The sequence below is a fragment of the Calonectris borealis genome, chromosome Z (genome assembly GCF_964195595.1).
Source record: "Calonectris borealis chromosome Z, bCalBor7.hap1.2, whole genome shotgun sequence".
Lineage (NCBI taxonomy): Eukaryota > Metazoa > Chordata > Aves > Procellariiformes > Procellariidae > Calonectris > Calonectris borealis.
The window spans coordinates 17,546,743-17,564,181 of record NC_134352.1 but is presented as its reverse complement, the minus strand read 5'-3'; the positions used below and the strand labels follow the sequence as shown (position 1 = coordinate 17,564,181).

General features: G+C 41.1%; 1 protein-coding gene across 3 annotated transcripts in view; it reads left to right on the top strand.

Annotated features, from left to right (window-relative positions):
• SEMA6A (semaphorin 6A) overlaps positions 1–17,439 on the top strand; it is a 115,620-nt gene that overhangs the window by 56,693 nt on the left and 41,488 nt on the right. For all 3 annotated transcript variants that reach the window (XM_075136352.1, XM_075136351.1, XM_075136350.1), the window contains exons 4-10: positions 2,426–2,486; positions 3,983–4,045; positions 4,900–5,001; positions 9,525–9,615; positions 12,670–12,789; positions 13,840–13,928; positions 14,823–15,040. In XM_075136352.1, coding sequence (XP_074992453.1) covers positions 2,426–2,486; positions 3,983–4,045; positions 4,900–5,001; positions 9,525–9,615; positions 12,670–12,789; positions 13,840–13,928; positions 14,823–15,040 — 744 coding nt within the window. The remainder of the gene's footprint in view (positions 1–2,425; positions 2,487–3,982; positions 4,046–4,899; positions 5,002–9,524; positions 9,616–12,669; positions 12,790–13,839; positions 13,929–14,822; positions 15,041–17,439) is intronic.

Below are 17,439 nucleotides of genomic sequence, written 5' to 3'. Positions count from 1 at the left end.
CAGGCAGAGATATCCAGCCAGTATAAATAAGAATAACTCAGCCGAAGCCCATGAAGCCGTGCTGTCCGAATATCTGGCTTGCAGTCTGCAAAGAACCAGCTTTGTTTTCTTTTTTCTCATGGGAAGGGTACTCCCTCGCTGCCTCTCTCACACTCACCCACACCCGTGCACACACACCCTTTTCTAAGTTTGCCATGTCTCCTCCTCCCATTGTCTTGTGCGGTGGCAGCTTTTGTTCACATTATCTGTCACCCCTCATGTGTGTGTACAAAACGGTTTATTGAGCCCGAGAAGCATCGGGATGGCTCCCTCCTCATTTGCAGTTACACATTTCCAGACGATGCACTGAGTGGCCAAGGGTCATGCACAGCCGGTGGCATTATTTAAATTCCCTTCCTCCACAAGATTATGCCATGGCAACAAAACTCGGTTCTGCTGACTGGAGGTGGGAAAAACGGAAGCTCTAGGATTAAGTCAATTTGTGTTAGAATAACTTAATTAGCAGCGAGCTGTACGCATACCACAGCTAGTAGATAGTAGGAGTTAGGAAGCAGTGGGAAAAGGCGGGCAAGGACAATCCCGCATTGTCTGTGGTTAGAGAGCCCTCCCCTGAATTTGACAGCTCTTTCACTCTCTGCTGACATTGTCAGCAACTATGTTTCATGTACCGCATGAGAAAATGATATGTAATTTGCCTGATACTAACCCTGTCTCAGATGATCCTGTAACTTAGCATCTGAGTTTTCTTTGAACTGTTTCTTGAACCAGAAAGTAAGTAAGTCCCCTGAAAGCTGTTTTAGTGAGAGTGGAACTAAATAACTCAAGCCTCATTCAGAATACCACCACTGTATTTTCTAATTTTCTTGCTTAAAAAGAAAAAATCATAAACACTGGAAAGCAAGACTGATGATTAAAATCAAGAGCTGTGCTGGAAGAAGGATTTTAGAGCTCCAGCCGCACCTAATTTGCAATTCAAGAGATTTCGTTCCCACTTTTATATAGTAGGAGTGACAGCAACAAAGAGCGATGTACAAAAAAAGGGAACCATGCAGTAACCTATGAAGCTGATAGCATGCTAATAGGTAATTTTAGTCCAGCACCAACCCTGACCACTGCTCTGCCAGTAAAGTCAGGGAAATAATAAACTGAAGCATTAAACCAATCTTGGAAGTAAATGACAGCTCTGGTTTTACAGAGTCTGGAGGAGAAGAAAACCCACAACTCCTCAGTTTGGCATCTTACAAAGCAAACAGCCTCAAGCACCACAGCAGACTTTTAAAAGCCAGTTCCCCACAACAATGCTGCCTTTTTTCTCCACGTGAGAGAAGTGTTGCTTATTCCTTTTATAGCAGTGTTTTGTCTTTGCTTTATTTAAGAGACTAGCACTGTTTCCCCAAAACCCAGTAAAATGAAGCCAACCTTGAGAGCAGGGATTTGTAAAATGGAAACAGGCTGTATCCTACTTTCAGCAGCCCCCTTCAGTGCTGTGGATCATGCTCCAGCTGCCCAGCTTCCTGCATTTCGAAAAAAGCCAATGTTATTTCAAGGAAAAATGAGATGGTCAGTCCCAATGTGATGTGGCGGTTACTACAGCATTGTGGATTGGTGGGTTTTTTCAAATTTTAGGTTCCATACAGAGATGTCCTTGTTCTCAGCTTACATAGAGGAGAATGTTTAAAAATATCTCTTTACCTGCTTAGCTGAGTCTATTTCCTCTTTCCATGAGGAGACTGGCAGCTAATTGTAGAGAGGGACAGATTCTCAGGAAAACAGGAATGTAAATGCAAGCAAGAAATGTGAACTTTTTTCAGAAGAGTATTTTACAGTTTAGTTTAGCCACCAGTGTGTGAAGAGAAGAATGATTTCTGGGAATAGTTTTGTGGCTGTCAGCCTTTTGCCTACCATATTGTCAATCAAATTATCACAGCTGAGGTTAGACATAATTAAAAAAAAAAAAAAAGAAAGAAGCATTAACCTCTTGTTAACCCTGAATGGCTAAATGTGGCACAGTGACTGCTAGCCCAGGAATCTGGCAAAGGCTGCCTATTGTAGCTGATTTTAGAATATGCAAAAACATCTGCATGCTAGATCGTAGCATCTGCTGTAAGACCTATAGAGCAGAAATGATATGAGGCTCATCTCCCTTCCAAAATCTCATTTGTTCAAATAATTGCTTTTGGGAAAGAATCTTGCTTTGAAGTTTTGCAGCATTTTTCTTTTTTTCTTAATGGGAAGGAAGATAGTTTATATATGAAAATGCTTTTCTGGGAGAAGCAGGCAATGCTGTCAGTAATGTTCCCTGGTAAGACCTGTGATCTTTTTTTGAATGGATTATGGATTAGCTTGTGATAGATAGCTCTCTTCATAGAAAATGAACTGTCTGACTACTCCATTTGACTTCGCATTCATTTGCCTTTGTTTACAGGGACCATATTTATACTGTTGATATGGACACATCACATACAGAAGAAATTTATTTTAGCAAAGTAAGTAGCTTTTATCATCATCCAGAAACCAAGGACACTAGAACAAGCTTCAAATAAATAGGAAGATGACATTGTTTCAAACAACTTGCCAGCGCTGCTGTAAAAACTGTAATAAGCAAGTAAGATGGCATTGCTAATCATATTTGGGGAAAGCTAGAATAGCAATCATGTCCTCTGTGAATTTCTGATAAGTGATTTAGCTGGGCTGATAAGCAATCCATACTGAAATACAGTGAGGTCCCTGATGGAACATCTGTCAAACATCTATTCATTTATATTCAGCAGTTTTCTATAATAGCTATACCATCCCAATTAAGTATACTGAAACTTTCATCATAAAAATCAAGTGCTATTTACATATTTTCATGTACACAAATTTTATTCACTCATGCAAGTACTCACTAAATAAAACCTTATTATAACATCACTTTGTAGATGTATTCACATTATCTCCATGGGAAGTTACATTCAAACTAAGAAGAGCTTTGTCTGCATTACCATATTGTATATTAACATAAACATGCTAGAAATAATCTCCTTTCAGCTCCTTTGCATTGCATACACATTGTGTAATATGTGCCAAACACAGCCTTGGTCCAGCAGAAGATCATACGCATTTGAACATTGGATGAATTCCACCATAGGAGTGGAGAGTGTTTCATTGTAACTATGAATGATGCTGAAGATGAGCTTATGACCAATTGCTCATGAAGAAGTGAGGGCACAGGCTTGTAGTGGAAACAAACATTCATGGTTACTTTCAGCTTGGGGCCCTCCATGAATGCACAGTGCCTCAGTTTACTGATGGGAAACACTGTCGGGACTGTCATGGCTGTAGTGTCTAAGGTGTTACTATCTTAAGCCATATGTTTTTAAACAAAATCTTCTTTTAATTAATCAGCCTACCACATTTGACCACTCCTGAAACTCACCACAAAATGTTCAGGCTGGGATTTACCTGTCAATGTTCTAGGGGAAGAGTATTAGCGGATGAAGTCAGCAGCATCTTGATAGGTGGAGGGCTTTCTGAGCCTGTTAGCTGACTTGAAGTGATAAGAATTACCTGAATTTAATTTCCTTGTTAATCTAAAATGTCGTCTTCCAGAATACATATTTAATTTAGAATCCAGTTAGGGTTTATAGTCCATAAATGTTTATTCTGATTTGCAGAACAGTATCGAATTAAAAGAAGAAAGCATCTAGTACTTTTAAGAAAAGTGCACATATTTTTGAAAGTTGGCCTATTGCTGAATTCCATTGGTTTAGGCTTTTAAAAAATGGGATAGGTTTCTAGTCTAATAAATAGATGGCAACACAAAATTAAATGTATGCTCCACATCACTGATCTTTCATTGTTGTGGTGAATTAATCATGGAGAAAGGGTGCAGAAAGCTTTCAATAAATATATGTTCAACAGCTAGTCTCCCCTAAGGGACTTCTGAAACCAAATGCAACAACCTCTGGGCCCTAATTGATTTCTTTCTTGATCCTTGCAGAAATTGACATGGAAATCTAGACAAGCTGATGTAGACACATGCAGAATGAAGGGAAAACATAAGGTACGCAATTTTCTTTTCTTCTGCATCTGCCACCTTAGTTTAGTTGCTTCACTATTATCTCGGGCTGCTGTCTGTGATGTGGAATAGATCTTGCCATTCACTTCTTGCCAGTAATTGCTTTTTCCATCAACTTACTGAAGGCTTTAATTTGCAAAAATAGTTTACTTTTAATGTGATAAAACATTACAACAGGAGCCACAGCAATATCCTGAAATACTTAAAGCACTGGGGATTTTGGACATAATGTTTAGCGTACTGATTTTGCTTACCATTGCCCCAAAAGCTAAATGCTGCTGTCCATCCTCCTGCAGGAATTTACTGAGAAGTTTGTGTAAAGCAACAGAAAGCATGAATGTGTACATGTTGTAGAAGGACTATTTCTCACACCAATTTTATCCTACTGTGAGCTATGACTAGCACAAGTGGTATTAGAATTAGATGCAGACTCTTTGATTCTTTACAGCTGCTTCCCCTTCTAGTTACAGATGCTTTATGCCAATACATTGCATTGGTGATGCTGCTGTCTTACAGTAACAGAGATAAGAAGGAGATCAGATTTTTCACTCTTGAGGAAAGCAACAGCATTCAAACAGAATTCACCTATGTGCACAATAGCAAAATCTGAGCTATAATATGAATATCATATCTTCAGTTCTTTGTAACCATTTTTAAACCACTAGAATATAAATCAATTGCATCTTGCTCATTGTCAGTTAAACATAGTTGAAAGAAAGCCCAGAATATCACAGTGGCTACCCGCCAATTTCATTTTAGACCTGACAATGAAATATCATGGCATAAAACCAGACACCCAAAATACAGTGGCTGAAATACTTTTTATTATTTTTCTTCAGGATGAATGTCATAATTTTATTAAGGTTCTCCTAAAAAGAAATGAGGACACATTGTTTATCTGTGGAACAAATGCGTTCAACCCCTCTTGCAGGAACTACAAGGTATGTGATCTGTTTGTGGGATTTCATTTATGCCTTGTCTTTCTGTTGGATTTATTGTGACTACGCTGGCAACAGCATGAGGTTGTCATTCAACGTGCACCATTTAACTCTGTAGCATTTATCCTGACTTGTTTCAATGCTACAGAGCTCAATGTTGATTGGATTTCTGAGGATTGCTCAGATTTATTACCTACTTCTTTGCAACTCCTGCACATCATAGTTTATTGCCACTTTGCATTGCCCTCCATAGGTGCAGAGTCCTTCAGAATGTGGTCACTCCTCAGAAAGTTCCTCAGCTATCACCCACATCAAGTCATAGACTGATCATAGAATCATGGAATCATTTAGGTTGGAAAAGACCCTTAAGATCATCGAGTCCAACTGCTAACCTGGCACTGCCAAGTCCACCACTAAACCATGTCCCTAAGCGACACATCTACACGTCTTTTAAATACCCCCAGGGACAGTGACTCAACCACTTCCCTTGGCAGCCAGTTCCAATGCTTGATAACCCTTTCGGTGAAGAAATTTTTCCTAATATCCAATCTAAACCTCCCCTGGTACAATTTGAGGTCATTTCCTCTTCTTCTATCACCTGTTACTTGGGAGAAAAGACCAACACCCACCTCGCTGCAACCTCCTTTCAGGTAGTTGTAGAGAGTGATAAGGTCTCCCCTGAGCCTTCTTTCCTCCAGGCTAAACAACCCCAGTTGCCTCAGCTGTTCTCCATAAGACTTGTGCTCTAGACCTTTCACCAGCTTCGTTGCCCTTCTCTGGACACGCTCCAACACCTCAATGTCCTTCTTGTAGTGAGGGGCGCAAAAGTGAACACAGGATTTGAGGTGCGGCCTCACCAGTGCCGAGTACAGGGGCACGATCACCTCCCTACTCCTGCTGGCCACACTATTTCTGATACAGGCCAGGATGCCATTGGCCTTCTTGGCCACCTGGGCTCATGTTCAGCCGGCTGTCAACCAGCACCCCCAGGTCCTTTTCCACTAGGCAGCTTTCCAGCCACTCTTCCCCAAGCCTGTAGTGTTGCCTGGGGTTGTTGTGACCCAAGTGCAGGACCCGGCACCTGGCCTTGTTGAACCTCATACAGTTGGCCTCAGCCCATCGATCCAGCCTGTCCAAGTCCCTCAGCAGAGCCTTCCTACCCTGAAGCAAATGAACACTCCCGCCCAGCTTGTTGTTGTCTGCAAACTTACTGAGGCAGCACTTGATCCCCTCGTCCAGATCATTAGTAAAGATATTAAACAGAACTGGCCCCAGTACTGAGCCTTGGGGAACACCGCTTGTGACTGGCTGCCAACTGGACTTAACTCCATTCACCACAACTCTTTGGGCCTGGCCATCCAGCCAGTATTTTACCCAGCGAAGACTATGCCCGTCCAAGCCATGAGCAGCCACTTTCTCCAGGAGAATGCTGTGGGAAACGGTGTCAAAGGCTTTACTGAAGTCCAGATAAACAACATCCATGGCCTTTCCCTCATCCACTAAGTGGATCACCTTGTCATAGAAGGAGATCAGGTTAGTCAAGCAGGACCTGCCTTTCTTAAGCCCATGCTGACTGGGCCTGATCACCTGCTTGTCCTGTACGTGCTGTGTGATGGCACTCAAGATGATCTTCCCCAGCACCAAGGTCAGACTGACAGGCCTGTAGTTTCCCAGATCCTTCTTCCAGCCCGTCTTGTAGATGGGAGTCACATTTGCTACCCTCCAGTCAACTGGGACCTCCCTGGTTATCCAGGACTGCTGACAAAGGATGGAAAGTGGCTTGGTGGGTACTTCCACCAGTTCCCTCCGTACCTTTGGGTAGATCCCATCTGGCCCTATAGACTTGTGTGTGTCTATGTGGTGTGACAGGTCGCTAACCATTTTCTCGTGGATTACGGGGGCTTCATTCTGCTCCTCTTCCCTGTCTTCCATCTCAGGGGGCTGGGTACCCGGAGAGCAACTGGTCTTACTCTTAAAGACTGAGGCAAAGATGACATTAATACCTCAGCCTTTTCCTCATCCTTTGTCACTATGTTTCACCTGGCATCCAATAAAGGATGGAGATGCTGATGCTGAGGATTACCTCTGGGGTAGCACATTTTAAATGCCTCTGATATATACTCAATCCCAAAGCCAGTTCTCAAGACACTTGAGGGCTTAGCACAGCAAAACCTGGGAAGATTAGTGTTGAGGACCCAGCAGATATGGAAGCTGTGGAGATCCTATGGCACTGTGTCCTGTAAAAGTGATTGACAGCAGATCTCCACAGGGAAAGGTACAGCAGGAGGGTGATGTATTCCTCACTAGCTGGGGCTCTGCAAAGCCAAAACATTATCTAGAGCAGTGTAGAAAAGTGTGCTGGTCCATGGATACTCAATATTAATTCCTTGACCCCAATTTCTTCCTTTGACATAGTGTGTCCCTGTCATCTGCATTTTAATAGGGCCCATTTATTCAAATATTTCTCATTTTCTCAGGCTTGCACCAGTATAATTTGATATAACCCCCAACAGTGGATGTCTCTGGAGTAGCTTTGCAATAAATTCACTTAGGCCCTTGATATCCAGGGCCTGAGTGGGACTGCTATGTCCCACAGGTCATTTCTCAACCTTCTTCAGGAAAAAGAAAATTCAGCTTTGCTAACGCTGCTTCTGATAAAGTCATGGCACAATTCTCATTCATTTCATTGGGTTCAGAGTTACTGTAAAAAAGTAAAGTAAAGACATTAGCATCCAGGAAAACTACTTCCTTAGTGGTATTCGCTGTGACTGCTGCTCTTCCTTGCTTTTTCTGCAATGCTGCTTTACCTTGTTTATTCACTGTGATGGCTGTAGTCTAGGAAGCACAGGAGAGAAGCTCAGCGTAGTCTTTTCTTTCAGTCTGTGGAGGAAGAATCAAATTTGAGTAAAAATGCAGCCTGCATCATGGTAACTGTGTGGTACAGGTAGCTGCTCTGTAACAGCCATTTCTTCTTTTCTTCCTTTCCTTGCATCCCACTCCTAGCATGCAACGAAGCTTCTCAGTCTCAGTGCTGTATTTAGTCTTCCAGCACAGTTTGTCATTTTTTAGCTCTCGATGCCATTAATGCGGCTATCAAGTCTCAACCAGTCCCCTTGCTAGAAAGCTGTCTTTTAATACAAATATAGATTTCCTTGGCATCCTGGTGTGAGGGATATGAATGGCCCTCCTTACCCTTACTGCAGGTATTTCATTCCCTGTGATGCATGGCCTCTGCAGACTGCTTCACCTGTTGCTGAGCTGTGGGGGCTGGATAGTGATACCTCTGGGAGTCAGCAGAAGGTCTCTCCAGCACCTGCCCTGGCTTTTCCTCCATATATTTCTGCATTTTATAGAGAGAGCACTAACGATGTGCCAAACAGAAGACAGGACTGTCCCTCCACACTGCCAATGGAAGTGTAGTTGAGTCGGGGGCGTGGAGCTCGGTGCAGGGAAAGTTGTTCAGGTCTGTAACGCGTTTCCTCTCACTATCACGTGAAATGCTTTTCAGCCCTTGAGTAAACACAACTAATTCCCTTCAGAGTGGATTTTGACAGAAAGGGTACATGACAGAAAACAAAGGATGACAAATCGTCCACTGGAGGACTTGGATGCGGTAACATAAAAGCTAGAAGTTGATTGGAGTAGTTGATGGTGCTGGGTGGGTTATTTTTCATGCTCTGTGAATCTGTACTGTATGTGATTTATACAGTATGAGCTGCTCAAGTTACTTGAATATGCTAGAAAGATTCTTATTCCCAAAATATGGTAGCATACGACTCTTAAAGAGTCAGAGCTGTACCTTTCCCCTGTAGCTGACTAAACCCTCTTGAACTTAGCGTAAAGTTGATCTGTATATTTGTATCATTATCAGCGCCTGGGGTGAATTTATTTCCCAGGAGTTACACTTAAGCCTCAGATTTTACAATTCTTGCACAGATTAATTCTTGCCTGATGGTAAGAGGATTCCTCCATGACACAGATTCAACTGATACAGTAAGACTTGGAGAGCATCCTTCTGAGTATGCAAATCAAGGAAGAGAGCACCACTGTTGAGACTAGAGCAGAAGGATCTCCGGACTTTGGGGAGAAAAATGCACACACAGATAATTGTCCTAGTGTTGTTTCTTCTGACTGCTGTGGCTTGCAGTCTTTTCTGTGTATAAGAGCGCTTCTGTTGGATCACTGTTGAGGATAAATTTTGAATCCTTGCCAGAACCACAGACCACATAGCCTGCTACAGTTCAACAGGAAGCTTGTGTACAGATAAAATATAGACTGAAGACTTTTGTAAAATGTGTCAGGGTAAGAGTGATTAGCTCCAAAAGAATGCCTGACTTATTGGACACACTTTTTTCAGATTGATTTTATTTAACACTGATTTTTGTCAGGTTCTTAATTCATAGTCAGGAGCACAGTTAGAGAAAGGACGTTCCTCCGTGCCCAGAAAAGAAGAAACACTGTCATAAGTCTCATCCTGGGTAAGAAGTTTTGTTTCTCTATCTGAGGAGCTCCCTTTCATTTTTCAGATGGATACCCTGGAGTTCCTGGGAGATGAATTCAGTGGAATGGCCAGGTGCCCTTATGATGCAAAGCATGCCAATGTTGCATTATTCGCAGGTAAAGTGACAGAGATAAACTTTTTGCTTGCTGTCCTACAGCCCAGGCTTGCCATAGCATTGTGTCTCTTGAGTCCAGAATGCCAAAATCTAAAAGGTGGCAAAGGGAGTGAATAATGACTAAAAATAGGGGGCGTAAGGAAATCACTAGCACGGAAGCCTTCCCTTCTCTGGGATTAACTTCACTACCATAAACATTGCCTGAAGCCTCAGTTTCCTGGTTCAGTATTTCAGTATTTCCTGGATTCGTGATAATATGATGCCAGACCAGTGTGAGGCACCATTTCTGACTGCATCCGGCTTTTGCAAAAGTCAAGGAAAGTCAAGGCTTGTGTAAACTTTAATGACGTGCGGGCAGGATGTGCTCTTTAACAACTCTAAGCTTAAGTTAACCTTCATAATAGGAAGTTAGGGAACATGCTGTGATCTCCTCTTTTCTAGATCTAGAAGGAAAGGGAAGGTGATTTTATTTTAAAGCAGAAAACTTCTCAATGTGGTGTTGCTAGGTGTTGTAGACAAAGGAGAGCATTGTGTTGGTTAATAATGATTTATGCTGTGTGCAGCAGAATACAGTTAACTCTGATTTCTACTATAACAGTTAAAAAAAGGGAGTGCTTATTAATGGGGTTAATTTGGGCTGTTGATTGTGAAATGGTATTGTTCTACCTCTCTTCATTAATTCCTGATTAAATTGTTTCTTTATTGGACTTCTCTTAGTGTGAACCCTGCTGATCTTTTCTTAGATTTGGCTGTAAAATAGGTGGCAAAGATAATGCAGAAGTCACATATGATAATGTCAGTCCTCTTCATCAGGTGTGGTGCTGGAAAGCGCAGCCTGGGTGCTCACGTAGAAACACTTCAGCTATTCCTCCGAAGATTTAAGAGCGTGCAAGTATTCCAGCCACTCTCAACTGAGTCTGTGGCCGAAGGACTGTATTAAGCACTACTGTGTTTAAGGTGGCATTATCCGCCTTACAAAGGAAAGATTTTATAGCATGTTGCAATTTTTTTTTCACTCTTTATAATGTAAATAAATGGGTCCTTTTGTTTGAAAAATAATGGTGATGGTGGTAGTATGTAATTTCTTAATTACAGTCAAAAGAACATAAAGTAGAAATTCTCTGATTGTAGCAGGTAATTCATAAACCATGGAAAGAGAGAGACACCTTCAGAGAAAATTTATCCTATGTGCCTCAGATTCCCTATCCTTAGGGCAGTCTGAATCACCTTTCAGAAGGGCCTTCCTCACTATACTGGCCAAGAAATTGTTTATGACCAACTTGATGTAAGCATTTACCTTGCATGCAGCTGAAGTTTGGTAAGGTGACTCCCCCTGTGTCACTGAAGAAGTCCTCATGTTATTTGAAAATAAGAAGAATATCTATGGAAATGATCATACTCTTTCATGATGATTCAGAATAAATTTGATACTGTTCAAATAAATTCTTGTAGAATATACCCTGTAAATCTGCAAGCTTCAGAAAATCAGTTTGATACGCTATACATATTGATACCCATGATAACTTTTCAGAGAGCAGTGAAAAGCAGTTTCAGAGCAGTTTAGGGCACTAATCCAGCTCATCTGAGTCTGTTGGGTGCACTTACATGAATATGGCTCTTCTTGCAGCCTGTAGCTATTACAGCTGATATGTGCAAATTGTAATTGGTCACATGGTCTTCAGGAACTTGGCAGGAAAGAAAATAAATGTGTGATTGTATTAACATGAGTTCAGACATCCATATCTAAACAATTCAGCTTTTTATTCTATTTTAAAATTGTTTTAAGTATCTGCTTTTTTTTGTAATTTTTTTTCTGGTTTTGCTGAGAAAAAAAAACCATTTTTAAATAGCCAAATAATTATGGGAATTGTGGGGCTCAGAACAAAGACTACAGTCCTGCTAATAAAAAACAGTCTGATTTTTAAATCTTGAGCTGAAATTAAACATCATCTTTAAGTGCAATGAGTAGACCTTGACCAATAGAAGCATCTCTGCTTTGTCCTGGGTATGTCCTCAGTGCTGGTGCCTTCAAGGCCCAGCACCTAACATAATCTCTGTCAAAGGAGATGTGAGCCATGCTGATTTTTATGTAGACACAACAGAGACACAAGTTGCTGTCCTCATGCCACGATGCTTGTGCTCCTACCAGACATCACGTTCCAAGATCTGTCTCACACATGAAAACAGCCCTGCACCGTTGCCATGACCTGCAAACAGATTAGACAACAAATATAATTTAAAAACGTTGTTGGAGCTCATGCTTTTACCTCCTGATAGTTTTGCATCTTTTGGTTGTCCTTGGGGTGCCATTTTGTAGACTCTTTCTTATCGCTTGTCCTCGGGTTCTTTAAGAGAGATGAATGCATAATTCATGCGGGAAATGTCTAAAACATGTTTTAGAAAAGAAACATAGATAGGCAATCCTCTTCCATCTCTTTGCATGCCTGTTTCACCTGGGCCCCCTGCACACTATTTAATTTTTTGCTAGTAATCTTTGGCAGAGGAGAAGTACTCTCAAAGGGAGAAATTTGCATAAGTGTCAATTAGCTGACAGTCCCTAAGACCTGTCTGGTTTGCCCTCCCAGTTAAAACTAACAGTTCTGTCACGGCTTCCCCATATTTATTTTGCTCACATACCTAGGCAGAATTTATGAGCATTGAACCACAGGGAAACTGGATAGGGTAGGGAAACTGGATAGGGTAGTTCAGTATGACTTACCTACTGAGAAGCAGGTAAATGAAGAGAGGAAGAGAGAGAAAAGAAGAGAAAGAAGAGAAGAGAGGAGAGGAGAGGAGAGGAGAGGAGAGGAGAGAAAACTGGAGAAGAATTACTCAATAAGGTTTCTTCTCCCACAGCATGCCTCTGAAATTGTCATTTTGAAACTTGCTTGTTCAGTGCTCAGCCCCATTTACATAGCTGTATTTTTTTCCCTTCAGTGTTCCTAAGGAGATGGTGATGATTTTGTTTGCCCCATCATATTTGACTGATGAGAGAAAGCAATTCTATTATTTCTAATGCTCCTCCCCTCTTGTTTCTTCTTTCCTTCCTCCGCAGAGGGAAAGCTGTATTCTGCCACAGTGACCGACTTCCTTGCAATAGATGCAGTCATATACCGGAGCCTTGGAGACAGCCCAACTCTGCGGACAGTTAAACATGACTCAAAGTGGTTGAAAGGTAGATAAACAAACAAAACGGAAAAAGCGGCATCTCTGATGAGAGTCTTGGATTCCTGACAGACCCCTCTGTCATTTCATTTCACCAATGCTTTCTGGCAGAAAGAAGGAACTAAATTACATCTCTTACTTACACTGATCTGTTTTACCTCTTTCCCTCTTCCCCCCCAAGTTGCTGGACCTAACAGAAACTGTGAGCATGGTAGATCAGAATATATATTCCAGCAAGCTTTCCAAGCTGAAATCCATCAGTTTACAGCTGTTGGATGTAAAGGTTGGAACTTGCTGGGCTCGGTGTGCTTGGGCTGTGTTTGAAAATACTCCTGCCCCAGGACTGTGTTAGGTAACAGTCAACGCTTCATGAAGTATAGAGGGTTTGTTCTGTAACATTAAGGTTCATCAATGAAAATAAAATTATGGGAATATTGCACAAAGCCTTTCTTTTATGGTTCTTAGGGACTGTACAGCTGCCATTGAATTAGGCAATTTCTATGCTCTAAATGCCCTCATTGTTAAGAACGGTGCTGTTTAGCTTCACGTAGGCGTTATGAATAGTCAGTATTTGGAGTGATTTTAACAAGGAGCAAAGCCATAGTTTGAAGTCCTGTTCTGCATGCAGAAATGTTTTGCCAGGTGTCGACTTTAGCTGTCCCACTTTGCTTGCTGCTACAGACACATGTGGGCAGAAACAGTTACATGCTTTGTTATTCCCTCCACACACAGCCTGCATGGCATAAAGAGCACTGCTTGGACCCCTCAGGCATGCCATCATATCTTGCCTCTTTACCTTTCCTCGTACACCATGCAGGGCAGACGTATTAGTGGCAAACATGTAACTACCTTGCAGTGATGTGACAGACTTGTCCCCAGCTGTTCTGTCCCCAGACAGTGATTCTTCTGCGGTGGTGATGTTGCTAGTTCTGAAAACCAAGCAAGTGTGCCAATGCGGGCATTTCACCTTTGGATGTTTAGTGTGAATGTATTTGGCTTCTCTTTGTATGCAATATGCTGCACTTAGTGCCTAAATAGGATGTCTTGGTCTTTTTTCTAGAACCATACTTTGTCCAGGCAGTGGACTATGGCAATTACATTTACTTCTTCTTCCGGGAAATAGCAGTAGAGTACAACAGCATGGGAAAGGTAAGGGCAAAAACTTTGCCTTGAATGACTTTGTCAGATTCAGGTGGAGCAAAACATATGCTATTCTTGGACCAGTGCTAGGAGTGACCTTGAAATGAGAACCATAAATCACAATGACAAGGTCATCGTTTTGAGAAGATTCCTATCGCTCAAGCCAAAAGATCGGTTGGAGGGAAACATTGCACTGTCTTGAAAGTAAACAGGGTGCTTTCTTAAGGTGATGGTGTATGCTGGAATCTCTTTTCTCAAATCATAAAAAGCACAAGGCAAATGTAGTTAGTTCAGCATCGTAGGTAATTGTTAAAAATGGATTCCAAAGCAGGGACATATGTTTCTTTAAGAAATCTGAATTGGAGTGCTGAGTAAACAGGGGCAGGAATTTTGTGCTTTGCTGTTCTGCAAAGAATAATTAAACACTTTCTGCATTTTTCCTAATTTCACAATAGCTTTCTGACTAAGCAGTCAGAAAAGCTGACCAAGGTCACAAAGGTGGAGGGCAGGAATAAAAGCCCAGCAAAATTTGCATAGTTTTTAAGTGCTGAAAACAGAGCAGGCAGCGTGGGTTGCAGGGATTGTGAATATAAAATGTGCTTTTGTTTGGGGAAATAGAAAGCTAAGCAGTCTGTATGGAAATGAGTTTTATATGGGTTGAGAACAGATCTCCTGAAGGATTTATGACTGTATAGTAAATGCCACAGCCTTATCTTTTATAGCACACTGTTCCAAAGCTGAGTTTTATTCTGTTTCTTATTTGTCACAGATTATGGAAATGTGGGATTAAATTAAGCACCTTGCTGTGTTATTCCAAACGTTTTAAACGCAGAATTCCAACAAAGTCTTTTAGTTCAAACAAACATTTCACTTTCTCCATTATTTTTGCTCTACTTCTTCCAGGTAGTTTTCCCAAGGGTGGCTCAGGTTTGCAAAAATGACATGGGAGGATCTCAGAGAGTGCTGGAAAAACAGTGGACTTCCTTTCTCAAGGCTCGTTTGAACTGCTCAGTTCCTGGCGATTCACACTTCTACTTTAACATATTGCAGGCAGTTACAGATGTTATCCATTTCAATGGCCGGGATGTTGTTTTAGCAACCTTCTCCACTCCATATAATAGGTAATAGGCGCAATAACCTTTTACCTTCCTTTATGTTTTGCTTTTCACTGCAGTTTCTTCTTATTTTATGAAGGTACAAGAAATGATTGCTCATACAATGTAATTATTATGTACCACACCCTTACTGATAGTTTGTGTTTCATTTTAAGATACCATGGTATCACTTACTGCATTTTATATCTGATAATTTAGAGCAAGGTTCAGCCATTTACTATCTGGAGACATTCCTTGGACCTACTTTTCTTTACATGGGAATAATTCAGACTGGTCACCAAGAAGTTTTGCAGCCTGTAACTTGCAGAATGTTATTCAAAAAGAAAATTAGATGTTTTTTTTCTCACAGAGAATGGGCTTGGTCTGTCCTGTTTACATCTAAATCCCCAAGAACTACGTTGGTACTCCTTCCCTCTATTTCATGCATCTCTACTGACTCTTGCATTTTCTCCTGGGAGAGCCAAGATCCTATGCTGTCCTGCTGGCTGGGGAGTAGGGTCCCCAGAACACTTGTATTTCATTGTTCACATGGTTTTCCAAAAGCATTGGTTCATCTGCAAAGAATTTATTACTGTTACACATTATAACATGTTTCTCCAGAAGTTATTAGAGGAGTAACTGTATGTAATTATTGAGGTCTCCCAGAGAAGTTAAAAAAATAGTAGCATTCTAATTAAAAAATATATTGCTGTTTCACAGAGTAATGTTTGAGCTGAAAGGGAAACTTTATGAAGAAATTCATCTGGTTTTGCTATACACTCACCACCTCTTGTCAAAGCCTGACCTCAGTGAGGTCATGCACAGAACTGAGTTCAAATGAGAGTAAGCCCAGGCCTGTAATGTGTAATCACTGCTTTTGACATCAAAACGATAGGAACTGCAATGGAATAATTATGCCACCAATAGGGAATACAGGCTTAAATTAAGATGATCTTTTTTTATGCAAACTGGCTTCATAAAAACAAGTGAACAAACAGAGATTCAGCATCAGAAAATAGGTCGTATCTTGAGATTATCTCAAAATTGAGATTGTTCTCCCGCTCTGCTATTATTTCCTGTAGTGTATCATGAATAATACTTTTCCTTAAACCCTACATTTTAAAATCTAAGTACTTGGTGTTAAAATCAAGTTACTATTTTATAGGCCCCATTTTTTGCCAGATATTGAAGATGACAGGAAGGCGCATAGGCTTGGAGGCACCTCATTAACAAACCTACCTTTGACAAAGATGCACCTCTCTCATTCCTCCTCCACTGAGGAAAAGGTGCAACAAATATCTTTGATCTCTGGAACAAAGCTTCCCCCTAGAGTGAGCTGGAAGAGATTCCCCAGTCTTACCTGAGGTCACCCAGGGTAAGAGCTGGTGATGGGTTGTAGTCCTGTGTTTGGGAGATGGTTTGTACTCCATTTGTATGGCTTTATCACACTGCGGACCCGCAAACTGCCATCCTCAAGAGTAAAAGCTGTTGCAGTCTTCTCACCGCAGCAATCCCTCCATCGCTGTGGAGTTCTCAGTGCTTTTAATTCAGAATAATACACCTCAAGATTTTAGGGTTATTTTTTCTTTAGAACTTAATTCAGCAAAATGCAAAATCTTGTAGCTGGAGTGGTTCTTGAGGTGTCTTTTAGGGTGAGGTCCTGTGTGTGGCCAGATATACCCTTGACCAACTCTTACATCAACATATGTGTGGTTGCCTCCATTTAACACTCTTGCTGTGTAGTATCATGTTAATACAGAGCTTTGAAGTTTCCTTCCATATAAAAACACAATCTGTGGAGATCAAAGTAAGACTAATACTGCTTCCCTACTTGTTGTTTCCTTCAGTAACAAGCATTTTGAAACCTTTTAATATTCAAACAGTTATTTTGCTATCATTTATATACCTTTATGAGTTTAGTTTATTCTCTGTAACAGTATTATAGTTCCTACATTTTTTCTTTGGTGTATAATAACCTGCTAGCTAAAAGCAGAATTGAAAGCCTCAGCCAGCTGGGTTCATGCTATTTACCTGTTAAAATCAAGTGGTGAAAGTCAGACACAAATACGGTAGTTCATGTGTAAGAAAATGAAAAGTGGATAAATGAATAATTCATGCTTCCAAGTGACTGACCATGGGAAACCCCTAAGCCTTTCAGAAAGTATGTAGGTAAGGATATAATTATGTTTAGACAATGCTATCGTGCAGTTGCATGCAAATAATCAAAAAGTTGAAATTTACAACCTTATGATCTAAAAATAAAAGTGAATTTGCTTCTATAAGCTCTTTACACCTCATTGAGTTAAGCAAACTCCTAAGCATAGTTAACTCCTTTCCGTTGGGAAAATTTGGTGGAGATCAGACTGTAGGAGGATGGAGTAAGAACGTGTAAATGCCAGGTCAATGGCATGTTGCAGCATACTCCC